Raw genomic sequence first — 14,555 nt, 5'->3', positions numbered from 1 at the left:
AGCAATTCCTCAGAACTGTATTCAGTATCTACTAAGGTACATCTCAAGTCCTACAGTTAAGAATAAAACTTGGAAAAAAAGTGGGACTAAAGACATGGGGAAGCTCAGTTCACTGTTTCCTTCGGTTACAAAAATTTCTTGGAAGTTGTCTCTGTTGATCTACAGATACATGGATGGTTCTAACACAGAAGCTGGTCCCTTGTCTCCAAATATTTAATTAAAAGTATGGCAGTAGTTAGGTCTGTCTGATCAGCCCATAGAGGCCACAGCAGAAATAAAAGATTAATTTGTTACTGGGTAAATATCTGAGGCTTATTATTGAAACAGGACCATTGAATGAGAGAGGCAAGAAATGAAGAGAAATCTTGTTAAGATCTTCAACATTTTTATCATTGCTTATATTATCTGGATTGCTCCTTTAAAATGTCCTAAGCATCCTTAAATTGTCTTTTAATTTACCTTTTTAAAGAATGGAAGGCTCTGTTAACTTCTATTTTGCATATGCTTTTCCCCCCTTCCTGAGCTCAAAAACCAGACTTTTGTAGCAATGTTTTTTTTCTGAAGAAATAGGGCTATTCAAAATATGCAAATGCTTTGAACTTTCCCTGTCTTCTGGTTTTCCTAGACCCTAGATCAGTGGAACTTTTACCTCCTCCCCAGCAGCACTGCATGTCTGATCATCTTTTTGTCTATTTTTCCTTCCTACAGGGACCCTATAAAAATACAGCAGCTGCAGAACCAAATTCGTCTGGAGCAAGAAAGTGGCCAGTGGTGTCGTCACCAACAGCAACCTGATCATCACCAGCACCCTCCCTCTTCTCCTTCCTTTCCTCCTCCCCCCTCCTTCCAGGAACTTGAGTCCAGCCAGTCTGTCACTTCTCCAGTGTCAATGAGTATTCTTCACTCTCATACTTCCCCAGCCATGCAGTCTTCCAGCTCCTTCAACTATGCTCGGCCTAAGCAGTTCATTGCTGCTCAGAACATCAGCCCTGCTTCAGGTTATGTGACTCCATCTTCAGGATCATCTACATCCAGCCTTCCTTCTCCTATGTCTCCAACTGCTTCTCAGAAACAGTTTGGGAGAGGGACTGTTCCCCCTTTCTCTCAGCAGTTTGCTCCAGAAGGGGAGTATGCCTGGTCTCCTTCTTCTCCATCTCCTCCACCCCCACCTCCGCCTGTCTTTAGTCCAACTGCGACGTATCCAGCGTGTGATTCCTTTCCACTTCCACCTCCTCCGCCCCCTCCTCTTCCTTCGCTTTCTTCACCTTCCCACAGCCTGTCTCCAATTCCCAGATTTCCTAATTCCAGCCAGTCTCCAGCAGCTTTTCTCAGCTCCATGCTGCCATCCCAGCCACCACCCATTTCTGTCAACGCATTAGGCCTCCCGAAAGGAGTGACGCCTCCGTAAGTATCAGCTAATGAGCTCCTTGAGTTTGACTGTACTGAAGATTGTACTGAAGATTATTGTACTTGCTTCATTTTATACTTTTCTATGGTCTTTGGCTGTTACCTGCTAACAGAGGGAGAGATGTGTGAATTATTTGCAAATGCCTATGTGCTAGAGATGGGATATAGTTTTCTAACCCTCACAGAAGTGAGATTCTGAAAGAGTCCTATAGTAGGAACATGAAAGAGGAGAAGCTAAACCTTCAAGTTGGAGTTGATGAAAATACAACAGCAGCAGCAAAAGGCTCTGCATGCCCAGGGAGGTGGAAGGAGATCAAAGAAAACCCTTCTCATGACCCAGTTCTCTAAAAGGCCCATATTCAGCATTATTTCCAGTCTATGTTCCTATTACATCTGTAGATAGAGAAATATCAAGTAAAGAGAGCATAGTTCAGAAGTCCCTCTAGCTTTGTGATGCTTAAAGTAAAAGGTATTAAAGTATACATCTAACAACAAAGTGGTCATAAGGATATATTGACTTCTGGCTAGAGTTGTTCCGAGGAAGTTTGAAAAAGGGTTTAGGAGGGGATTTAGAAAAGCAGTGCATAAAAAGAAACAGAATCCCTCCCCCTAACAACTCCACATACTTGTTTTCCCCTTCTGTCTTCTCTAAAGGCCAAAATAGTATTTTGGAGCATGTCAGCTCCTGTCATAGATCAGTTTGTCTTTCCACTGGCACTAGACTCTCATTCCATCCTTAGAGAACAAAGAGACATGCTGAAGAACAAAAATGAGAATAGCCGTATCCAAGGCTTATTTATAGCTTTGTCTAGAAGTTATTCTAAACTTATCTACAGTATCTAGGTGACTTCCTCAGCTACATACCGTTGCAGTGGGAAGTTCTGTAACTTCAGTCCAAGATATGAAAAGGAAGAGAAGGAAGAAAGCAGACATATCAAAGTAATAAATTATATATATGCTTTAAAAAGCTTTTTTAATCTTGATTTCTGTCATATGGCTTATTATGGAGTCTTGTCATGAAACAGATTTCGGAGAAAAATGAACAAATAGTACAGTTTGCCCTTGCACTCATTATAGTTGTGATTTTCTGTCTTATTGTGTCCTTTGCACTGGCTGAGTTTCTTTATTGATAAGGGCTGCTGAAAGTTGCATGATTAATTACTGACAGCTTGACAGGTAAGCACAGCCCACAGAAGCCTCTAGTTACCCCTGATTTTCCAAGAAAGGCTCTAGCACAGCTATATAGTCCTGGATAGGAGCTGAATGCTCTTTCAAGTTCCCTTCTGTGTGCTGTGAGAGTGACAGCAGCAGCTCTAGCTTCTGCTGTGTGCCTCTCTCCCTATTACTGCTATGCTCATGCACACATGCTCTCACTTGAGGCATTAGCTGTGTTCATCCTCATTCCCTTCAGTCTTTGGACAGAGAATCAACTCTGCAAGGATGCTTTCCCCTTCCCCATGCCCTACAGCCCATTTGGGTGTGCACGTGATGGTGTGTCTGTTCCCTTGAGACAAGGCAGCAGCTTCAGGCTCTGAGCTGAGGATGACGTGGTTGGCTGTTTGGCCTGCATTCCCTCAGGAAATGTAGTCCGGATGGGAGCTGGATCATGTTAACCATACTGAATGTATGTGTGTACAATTTATGTGTATGTATATATACATATATGTGTGTAATGTGTGTGTTTATATATATATATTTTAAAAAATGAGCATTTGTCATCTGAATTATAAACATAAAACATTAAAACATGGTACCAGACATACTGCATGATGAAAAAAAAGATCTATTGTTATATATCTTTGATGCCAGTTTTTCCCTGGGTCTCCTTTTTCATTTTCCTGTGTAGGTTACTAATGACTGGTGTGTCTTGCTGAGTAAATCTTTCTGTTTCCCATCATTCTCATATCACTCCTGAGCAATCCTTGCTCTTCCTTCAGTGATTTGGATCTCTTCTACTTTGTACTATAGCCTCAATTCTTTTTTTTTTCCCCCACCTTCACTTTTTGCTTCTTTTCCCTCATCTTTTGCTCCATCCTCACAAATCCTTTTTTCTTGAGCACGTTTGTCTTTCTGAGACATGATAGTTTTTGAGCCACTCACAGTATTTCATAACCTCAGCCTATAGTCTCACCATGTACTTCATGATCTCTAAAATCCTTTAATTGAAAAGGATGATACTGTTTACTGACAATGTGCTGTGCAGACGGGGTGCAAAGAGTGGATTGGAGCATTCGAAGTTTTGCTTCAGCTCAGAATCTGAAATGCTAGTCAAGCCATTTAGCTTTGTCTCTGCTTCTTTATCAGTCATTCAGTGGTGATATTCAGAATATGATAGTGGGTTGACGAAAATTAAGTAAGCAGAGTTTGAAATACTTTGCATTGAAAGAAGGTATATTTTTTACTAGAGACTCTAAATACAAAGTGTTTGAAGTGGTAGGATTTCCTTTTGAGACAATAACTTTGATTTATTACTGTGGAAGCAGACTTGGACCTGTCGTTGCATTTAGATACTTCAACACTTTCATATCAAGTGCTTCTAGCAGAAGCTAGATGCTTTCAATGTTTTCATGGCTCCTTTCTCTCACCTTGTCTTTTTTGTGTGTGTATTTCAGGGTTGGTAATTAATTCTTGATATTTTGATTATATGGTCTTTTTTTCCCAGGCTTTTTACTGTCTTCTCTCCCAGCCATGGGTACTGTGACACTGATCACAGTATATCTGAAAAAAACAATAAATATTTAGTCTTGTCAGAGTCTTTTGACTCTTTCTCTGTACCAAAAAACATTGTTTGGCAGCATAAGAAATTCTGCAGACTATTTTTATAAGTTGTCCATCTTGATATACTGTGGAATATATTGAATAATTGTTTAATTTTTCATGTATTTCAATTATGTTTTCATTATTAAATCTTAGCACAATTACAGATCTGCTTCTCAGAATCAGAATTTAGTAGGCATCATTCTTATTTTCTTCAGATTGCTTTTGTGGTTGATGCAAAATGAAGGTAAAGTAATAAAGATTACAGGTGGAGATACTTATTTTTGGAAATGATCAGAGGCAGCATCAGTGAACTTTTCTGTAAAATGGAAGACATAGTGGTTGTGTACAAACCAACAGAGTCTTCATTTCTCTTCATGGAGTCAGACCTTCCCTCCCCTTGCTTTCTTCAGGCATTTCCTCTCCAGTGTGTATATCATCTTAGTTCTATTTAAAAGACAAATTAATCCAAGGAGTTGTTGTGAATCTTGTTATACAAGAGGTCAGACAAAACATTTCTAACTCTTTCTTCTATCCCTGTACTCTGTTTGTGAGTCCATGAGCAGTAAATGCCATGCTGATGGTTCAGCTAAGGGTTGAAATTGTTCTTGGATTTGGACCCTGAGACCCTGTGGAAGTGACAGCATTATCTAAACCAGTTTGATCAAAATATTCTTTCCACTTAATACATTTGGAAACATTGCACTGTTTTTTTGTATATTTATTTGAGGTTGGGTTTTTTGTTCTTTTTTAACAACACGTAGTCTTACAGCCTTGTCTGAATCATAGGAATAGCTTACTTGGGAATTTACTGCATTTTATTTGGACATCTGAAATATGGAAAGCAGCTTTGTGTCAGTAGTACCTAATAATTCACCTTTAAATATTTTAAGCATTTATTTGCAACAATTGTATGGTAAATGTTTCAGTTGAATAAAATATATCTCATTTTTCCTGTAAACTCTAGAAATCTTGTATTGACCAGCATTTTCAAGCTGTGACTGTGGTGGTGGTAGCTGAACAAGCTTTGGGAATAATGTGTTTTTTTTTTAATTAATGGGACAGATTTGATAAATTCATGTCTTGCCAGAGCATAGCGTTATTAAACAAAAGAGAAGTGATGGTGGAACTACATAGCTTATTAAGGAATTAAGGGAATTATGAGCACTCATCAGTTATTTCCGGGGTAGAACTTGGCTGGAGTAAGATTGTTGGATACTGGTCTTAAAAATTTCAGTTCTCTCTCTTTAACAAAAGAAAACTTTAGAGTGGGTGGATGTATTGAACTCAAGCTAATTTTCAATTATAAAACACTTGCAGAGAGCAGAGTTAATGTGTTAGAAACACTGACAGAATTAAGGGGCTTTTGTCCACAGTTAAATCTGTAGAAGCTAGCATCTGGTCTTCACTGTTCGTAGAAAAAAAAAGAAATTATATTGGTATGAAAAGAAATAAGTGTACTTACAAATTCTAGGTAAGCATTTACATTGCTGTATTTACATAAACATTTGTGAATGCGAAATTAAACCCACAAGAAGAATTTAGTGACTATTTAGTGAACATTTAAGTAACAGGAACATGAATCCTGCTACAAAAAAGGTGTGGAATCATCCAACCTGGAAAAATGGAATCTCTTTCTAAGTGTAAAAAAATGTGTATTATCAGCTATACATATATTCTTTTGAAAGCAACTTTAAAAATTACAGTATTTTCTTAAAGTAGACACTTTTCCTTAAAGTAGATATCTCCAGTAATGTTACCTTAGTCACAAACAGAATAAAATCTTACTGTACAGAACTGGTAAAAGAACATCACTCTAGATTTACTACTTTCTGGAAAATAATGGAAAATGAAAAAGAAAACATTGTTTTGAAGATAAGATTGTCTGAAGTATCTTGTAAAATGCAATTAATCTGCTTTTATTACTCTACATAATAAATTCAACTGCCATTTCAATGATCTCTAGAAACCTAAATCCAAATCTTAAGGGACATTCTGGGAGGAATCATGACAACAGCAATATCAGGTAGAGATCTGCACTTTTTTTCCTCTAGAATTAGAGCTGCTGGTCTCTTCTTGCAGCTACGTACTGTGACTCGTCTATTGAATTCTTTCCCAAAGCGCATTGAAGCAAATATTTTAGTAACCCTTATGTTAATTGAATCAGTTAACAATGACAGTAACCACTCTAAGGAAAATATATACTCTATACTTCTCCATCTTTTTATCTTACAGCTTTCAACTGTCTCCCAGTACAAAATGCCAGCTTCCTTTTTAGAGTAAACTATATTGCTGTCCTATGTAGACTGGACATTTACTTTTATCATTTCACCTCATGTCTTTATGCTACCTACTCAGTCATACCTGGAGTTATCCCTGGACCTCAGGAAAATATATCTGAAGACAAGTATTTCTGTAACTGGAAAAACTCTGGCAAATATTAGGGTTTGCATTTATTCCCAACCTCCAATTTCCTTAAGCTATTGCTCCTGTCCATTAGACCATTTCTGTTTGAAGTTTCTTGATTTATTGTGTTAAGCCTCATTTTCCCATGACTTGGATATTACTTGTGGCTGTTAGACCAACACCTGAGTGGTTTATTTGTGATATCGGATCACTTCTTGTTCATTGCCCTAAGAAACAGCTCATATTGGGAGGTTTGTTTTTGCACAGTGTAACACTTTTTTATTATGTATGTGCATGTGATTAGCATGGAATACATATCCATGTGAGGTTTTTTGAAATATGATGAATGCATGTTTGTTCCACTTGAACTTTGAAATCCAGGTTGTGCCCCAGATGTAATCAATTGAAAGTTGCTCAGAAGTAGAGATTGAGAGTTTAACACGGAGACACACAGACAGTAGCCCAAATAACGGACCTACTGTATCCTCACGATCATTGCATCTGGAAGGCTTAACTTTCAAGATGTTTTTATCCAGTTCTGTTTCTAAGTGGTATTTGCAGATGCTTAAGTTCACTTGTAATCTCACAACATTCTTAACTAAGAGAATTAGTATGTTGAAATGAGAGAGAGAGGCTGTTTGCAGGATAGTTTTGCAGCTTTTTTTGGTTTGCAGATTGTTTTCTTCAAAGAACTTAGTTTTATAACTTCCTTAGTTTAAGTTGCCACAGAAATGCCTGTGAATTTAAAAGCCAGGTACAGTGCTTGATAGTTGTGGAGACTTTAACCAGTAGCATTTTATCAACTGGACTAAGGGTTAATATTTTGGATATATTACCTTTTCTCAGTCCAGTGTGGGTTTTTCTTCACATGCTTTGGGCAGTTACCTGTTCTTCTCAAGATTTCAAGACTATGAGGACTGTCCCAGCCTTTTCTACATTGAGCAGCAGTCAGTGCTTTAGTGATTTCTTCTTGATGATAAGTTCTAGCATAATGCTTCGAACAGTCAGAAATGCAGATAAGATTACCGGTTACAAAATAAGTAGTATTTCTTAAATCAATATCCAAATATGTGTAGATCTTTGGAAAAGCAAATGGCACTTATGAGGCAGAGGGATAACTTGCTCAGGTGGGGAAGGAATGGAACAAGAGAATGAAATAGTAATTCTTCTTCTAATGAGTAAAAATGCATTATTAAAGGTAAGCCTTAGAAAAAATAAATTTTAAATGGTAGGTAATGTATTTGGTAGGTGAGTTGTTGTCTGTGTTATCATTAAGGAAGTTCAAACTTGCTCAGAAATTTACATTATACATGTCAGACCTATCCAATGCTGAGGCATGATTTATCTATTTTTTTCAGCTACAGTTTCATAACCTTTTCTTGGGTGGTAGAAATAATTGACTTCTCTTACCTTTGCTTCAATTAATGCAAGTCATCCTTAGTCAGGCCTGTGCCTCAGGCATTCCCTTAATTCAGATGCATGTAAGGTCACATTACTAAACAGACCTGACTCCTGGTCTCCACAGTGTGTATGACAAGATCAGAATAAAAGATTTTAATATGCAAATCCAGCTTCAAAGTTTGTTACCTGTTACAGTGCTTGTAGTACCTTTGTTCTTACAGTAAGTGAAAAATGTGTTAAATAGGCAAGAATTAGCTGTATTTTTGGAAGGCTTTAGTTTTAAAGGAAAAATCAAGTTACTGTTCATTACCTCAGTACTAGAGAATTTATCTGAATTTCTGTGAAACTGAGCCATATTGGCTGCAAACAGGAATTTGTTCTTGGGAGGATAACAACAGCCAGCCTGTTGCCCTTGTTTACACTGTACAAGGTACATAGGAAAAGAGGGAATCGCATCCAGGGTGCACTCTTTGTAATTAAAACATGAAAAGTACTTCTGGTTTGGCCTTCTTTCTAAACAAACGTTAGGGCAAATATTCAAAACAAAGGAGAGTCAAGCTAATGTTGCAAGAATCTTTGCTGTCAAAAAACTCTGTGTGAATTAGGATGACTGAGTTTTGGCAATTTCATTGTGCCTTTTCTGACCAAAAGGATTCAGACTTGCATGCTTTTATCTTTCTGTATTCAGGCCCTCAGTAACTTGACTGATGCATATTTCATAGGTACTTAAAATCTGTGAGAATTTTAGCCTGATTCTCAAAGGCCGATAGTTTCCTTGCACTTTTGTGGTGGCGGTTGTGTGCTCAAGACTTACGGTGTCAATGTCTTGAAATATGCCTTCTCCAGTTATCTCCTGCTAATGTAATACTCACAATATACTCTGAAAATTTCATCAGGCAAGGAAAGAATTTACAAACACACAAATGAATTGCCAGAACCTTTTGTTTGATATTATCCCTGAGAAAAGATGAAAAGAAAGCTGATGGGTCGCTAAGGACAACACAAATCTTATGAACTTAATGCATTCAGATAAAGGCTTGTAAAGATGGTGAAAAATATTTGCAAAAGCTGATGAAGTTTGCTGCCAGGCCATCTTGACATGTGAACCATCTCTTAAGCTCAATGGTTTTGTGCTGAGGAGGATAGATTTACCATGGACCATTTGATGTCGTTGCCTTTGAAATTAATCTCAAGGACGTATGTCTTAAGAGCTAATTTTGTGGGCGGGTGTGTATATGTGTGCATATATATATATTTATGCACGTATTTTAAAGTGAATATATAAGTAGAGAAAGAGATTCTAAAGAGGGGGTGGAAATAGAGCATCTGCAGGAAGAATTTCATTCCCTTGTGCACTTCTTTATTTGTCCCAATTTAAAATAAACCTGAAAATAGAGAGGTTTTCTAAAGACATTTGAAGAAATTTTGACTGGTTCTCATTATCATAGTCATATTTTTAAACCAACTACTTCCTTGCTTAAATAATTATTTGTAAGTGTAAGTAAAGTGAAGAGACTCTATTTTTCAGGCAAATTGCCTTGGCCGAGTCTTGGATGACACTTGCACACCCACTGTGAAAAGCTCAGGATGTTCTGGCACATAACCAGAGATCTGGATGGTTGTTAGGGAGTCCACCTCTCCTGTTAAAAGCTACCAGGGATCCCCAGGCCATTGCTGAAATATTTCATACCTTGTTCTTAAATAAAATTCCTTAACTTCCCTAGATGACTTGTTCCAGTGTTTAACTGACATTGCTGGAGAGTGCAGAAAGGAGAGTTCTACATTGGTTTTTGTCTGAGCTAGTCTGCCTTCAAGTTGTTATCTACTTACTGTCCTCAATGGACATGAAGAATCATTGAATATCAGCTGTTTTCTGATGTTTTATGTTTGATTCACACCTCTATCCTCATTTTCTGACCCAATAAACAAGATTGTGTGTGTGTGAGAGAGAGACATAGCTTATCACAGAAGCTATGCTTTTAAAACCATCTGGCAGTTTTCTTGCTTTTCAAGCTCTCCAATTTGCTGTACTTTTCTTGAAGTGCAGTGGTAAAACTGGATTCAGTGTCCAACATTAAGGAATAAAGGAAAACAAGTTTCATGTCTTATGCTAATATGTCCCAGAATGCTATTTCTTTTCCTTTTGAAATAATGACATTATTGTCCAAGTTTTAATCTCATGGATTCTTTTGAGGGATGCTTAATATGTTAGTGCTAATTCCCATTTGCATTTCTGTGATGCTTTGAAAATTTTCCCAAGTTTCATCGTCATTAGTCCACCTCTAGAATAATTATGTAGATTATTGTAAATGACAGTTGTTACCTGCATACAAGTGTCATCAGCCAATTTAAGACATGTGCTTTTTTAAATTTTACTGTTCCAGTTGTTAAGATTGAAATACTAAGTATTGAACTTAGTTGATGTAGACCTTTGAGAGACCTCATTGGTATATATTCTTCCAGTTTGATAGAAAAAAAAATCACTGCTACTCTCTGAATAGCTTTTTAAGACAGTTATACAGCCATATAACAGAAATTTCAGCCAGACTGTTTCCCTGACTTACCAGGGAACTTACTGAAGCTCCTGAAGGCTTAAACAGAAGCAGCAAACTGAAGTGTATGAAAGCTACTTCTTTTTGCCTATTTGTATATCCTTCAACCTGAAAGAGAGAGAAATTAGTGAGGTTTTATATGATTCTTTTCATTTCCTTATTATTCTACGTTGTTTTGAAATGGACTGTAATATTGTTTTCTTCCATTTAGTATGGACAATGAACTTGTCATTCTCTTTGTACCCCTTCCCCTTTTAAAAATGGATGTGCTTACTTAATGATTTTTGTTTTCAGAGATAACTGATAATGCTTCAGAAAATGCTTTCACTTGTTACTTGAAATCCAGTCCAGAGCACTTAGCCCATCTGTCTCTTTTCATGCACATGTTGTGGCTTTCTTGGGTAAACTGTTGTCCTGGTTTCCCTGGGATAGAGTAATAGAATCGATTTTCTATTCAGGAAGGCTGCATCTTGGAGAAGACTGCACTACCTAATTTGGTGAGAACGAAGTTGATAAGACACATTGGTTTAGTTTGTGGTCAGCCCTGGTATGCACCATAGTGATCAAGGTCTTTAGCAGTTTTGAGTTAGCCAGGTGCAGAAGCTGGGAGGAACAAAAGCCAGAACAGCTGACTGAAGCTGGGCAACAGAAATATTCCATACCATAAATGTCACGCTCACTATAAATGGTAAAGCTTGCTGGGATCAGTCCCTTTCTCAGTGGTTGTTATCCATGGGAGGTCTCACCCGTCATTCTGCTCCTGAGGTCTACTCCTCTGTTTGTCATGTATTTCAACCCATGCGTTTCCTTTAGTTGTCCCAATTCCCCTTCTCGGATGAGGAGGGGTCATTGGGTGATAGAACAACTGACTGAATGGAGAAAACTGTACATTTTACCTTTACAGTCTATTGAGTGTCAGGCATCAGCAGATCTTTTTCTGCTAAGACTTTTTATCATTCAAGTATGATATTTGTAAAAATGTGAAATGAAAACTATATTTCTTAATGTATCACTTGGAATTTTCAAGGTAGGATGCATGTCTTCATTAAAATTTGGTACAGGGCTTCTTCAAGGTGAAGCCAAATTTGAAATTTGCTGCCTTGAAAGTGACTGGATTTTTTTTTTATTTGTTTTTTTATGTGTCCTTATCTAAAAAATGACAAAATCTGACTCCGTGGCAGTGCTGCTCTTTGCAGGTTAAGAGGCTGGAAGGTGAAGGGAAAGAATGTGAGGAGAGATACAGACACCACCTTTCCACTAGCCTTCCAGCAGTTGGTCCAGCCTTTCTGAGGGTTACCACTGTCTGAGCCCCTCTTCTCACCCTCTCCTGTCCATTTTCTTTCCATATCTTCCTGTACATTTACTGTCCTCAAATTTATTGTTATTGAAACATCTCTTTCTTAAAGAGATCTTACTCTTCCCTCTTAGCATTCTCTTCTCTCCCTGTAGATGGGATAGTTTTCCTGACTTCTTCTCCAAAACAGAGTGGAGGAGACTTTGTTTTGTCCCTTGTGACTGAGAACGTCCCCAGCCAAATGCTGAGGGAATTATTCTGCTTGGTGACTGAGATATCCCGCTAATGGCTGAATATTTCTAGGGTGAGGGATGTTATTCTCTGGCTTTTTGCGACATTAGGAAAATGTCTGCTCTTCTTCTGCTGTGATTTAATGTGAAAATGCAGTTATTTTTACAAGAACCTCACTATCTTCCCATTTTAAATTACTCTCAGTAACAGAATATGAAATGTTTCAGGAATTTAGACAGAAATGTTTCCAATTATTGTCTTCTCCATCTATTCACTTAATTCCTTTTTGGCTTTTGACAGCATATGTGTACTGGTTCGTTTTAACTAATGATAAAAATTACCATTGAAAACACTTGCTGAAGAATGAATTTCCTCAAACCATGCTGTAGAAATGTAGTGCCAAGCAATATCCAACAAAATTTTTTATCGCAGTATAATTCCTGTTTAACATTTTGGTGCTGGTAATTAACTTATTAAGTTGTGTATTGGAAAGAAGTTTACCCCTTACATGCTAGTCTGATTTTTTCCATCTCTGTTATTTATGAGTTTGACAGTTTATCTGATTTGATTCCATATTTTTGCATAAGTCAGTCCCATGTAATGGGCTGAGCCCTAGTTAGTTGAGAAAGTTAAAAAAAACCAAACAAAACCAAACCTAATATTAAATCAGTATCAGTGTTTTAAATGATAATGTGTGAGTTTGCTGGAGAAACGAGGTGCACTGTAAGTTTAAAATACTGATAGCAATGTCGATTTCTTCACAACTGTGTAAGAACCTTTGATCTCCAGTAGAACCCACAGTTGCTGGGCATTTCCAGCAGTAGCACCATCATAATGTTACTGAAAAGTGCTAAATATTAGAGCAGATTAGGAGTAAAATAAATTCCTGTGCCACTGCAGAAAATGAGACTGGGACATACTGAAAGTGCAATCATAACTTGTAGGCTGGTATAAGGAATAGCTTAGCTCTGTGAATGCAAACTGCTAAATGGTTGCTATTCCACTACAAAACTCTGCTGCTGAAAACTGCTTTACAGGGATGATTTTTCTTTTTGCCAGTGTAATACAGACTCGGTGAATGGCTCTTCTTTCAGAAGCAGCATTTACGTGTTGCCTTCCGGGTATGTGTTCACAGAGATATGAAGAATAAACATGAAGTTATGCATTGTGTATTGAAAAGCTGTAACAAGGAACTAGTTAATAAGTAACATAGGAAATTAATTATTAAACTGCCTTGTCTTACAACCTTCTGATCTTTATCCATCTGGTACTTCATAGGAGCCTAGTTTGTCTTCCATCCCCATGTATCTAGTCATGCTTTCTCCTTCGTGTTTCCTCTCACTTTTCTTTATTGCCATAGCCCACTGGTTTCCTCTCTGACTGTACAATGTTTACAGCTACCGCTACACAATCCTGAGTCTTATTTTAACTAATGCACAAAAAAAGCATAGTTTCAGCTTTGTCCATTTAATCAGTGATGTGAGTTAGACACATAGCAAGTAAGATGCCAGACCTCTAATTTCAAAGACACAATATTGTCTTCCTCAGTAATAGCAGTGTTTCAAGATAAACTCCTAAATGCCAACAATTTCAGGAAAGCTCATGAATTTTCCTGTACTCTTTTGCAGGGGATTTCCCAAAAAAACAGGCAGAACTGCTAGGATAGCCTCAGATGAAGAGATTCAAGGGTCAAAAGATGCTGTAATTCAGGATCTGGAAAGAAAACTTCGCTTCAAGGAAGACCTTTTGAACAACGGGCAACCGGTATGAAAACATAAAATACCTTGGAGAACAGGCGTGGGTATCATGTGTAGTTTCTCAGATATGCTGCATATGAAACAATTTTTGTAAATTATTTTTATATTTTATGTATTTTTTTATTTTTAGTTGCATTTCCAAAGCTGCATTTCCATAAGGAATGATAGCATACATTTTGGCCTATCGTTCCTTCTCCTGTTGGACAACTTTACTTGGCCTTAACAAAGCATTGGAGGTCTCAAAGATGATGGGTTCACATAAGAAGTATGCACAGTCTGTACCTCAAGGGCTTTTTCAGCCTCAGAGGCCATATGCTTTTGACTGTTTGTCACTGGGTGGCTGGCCAGTAACATATGCATAGCTCTTGATCAGTCCAGGCTCATTCTACCTTTTGCTCAGCTGTTGGACAACAGGAAAGAGGAGGTGGTGAGTGGATATCAGAGGGAGACAAGGCAGAGGACATATGAGAAACAACCGATTAGGAATGAGGCATCATTAGATCCTGCAGTTGTGGGACTTTTTTGACCAACGGAATAAAAAATAACCTATAGTACTAACTTACAGACTTTATCAGGAGTTAACAACCTGTTTGAGGAGTCAAGAAATGAGGTAAAATGGGCAAGTTTATAAAACAATTGAATTGAAATGCACAGCTGCAAAGTTCTCTGTTATTTTTTGTGCATTTTAAGATATGCATAAAAGATACAACATCAAATTCTTCCTACTCAGAGTTGATGAGAAGCAACTCT

The 14,555-nt window shown here is 37.6% G+C and overlaps 1 protein-coding gene across 1 annotated transcript in view; it reads left to right on the top strand.

The window, feature by feature from the left end:
* Positions 1-714: 714 nt before the first annotated feature.
* PALLD (palladin, cytoskeletal associated protein) overlaps positions 715-14,555 on the top strand; it is a 37,124-nt gene continuing 23,283 nt past the window's right edge. The window contains exons 1-2 of the mRNA XM_010194310.1: positions 715-1,404; positions 13,677-13,812. Of these exons, the coding sequence (XP_010192612.1) occupies positions 890-1,404; positions 13,677-13,812 (651 nt within the window). The 5' untranslated portion in view covers positions 715-889. The remainder of the gene's footprint in view (positions 1,405-13,676; positions 13,813-14,555) is intronic.

The sequence above is a fragment of the Mesitornis unicolor genome, unplaced genomic scaffold (genome assembly GCF_000695765.1).
Source record: "Mesitornis unicolor isolate BGI_N332 unplaced genomic scaffold, ASM69576v1 scaffold7131, whole genome shotgun sequence".
Taxonomy (NCBI): domain Eukaryota; kingdom Metazoa; phylum Chordata; class Aves; order Mesitornithiformes; family Mesitornithidae; genus Mesitornis; species Mesitornis unicolor.
Note: the sequence above shows the minus strand (reverse complement) of the source record. Positions and strands in the feature narration are given on the sequence as shown.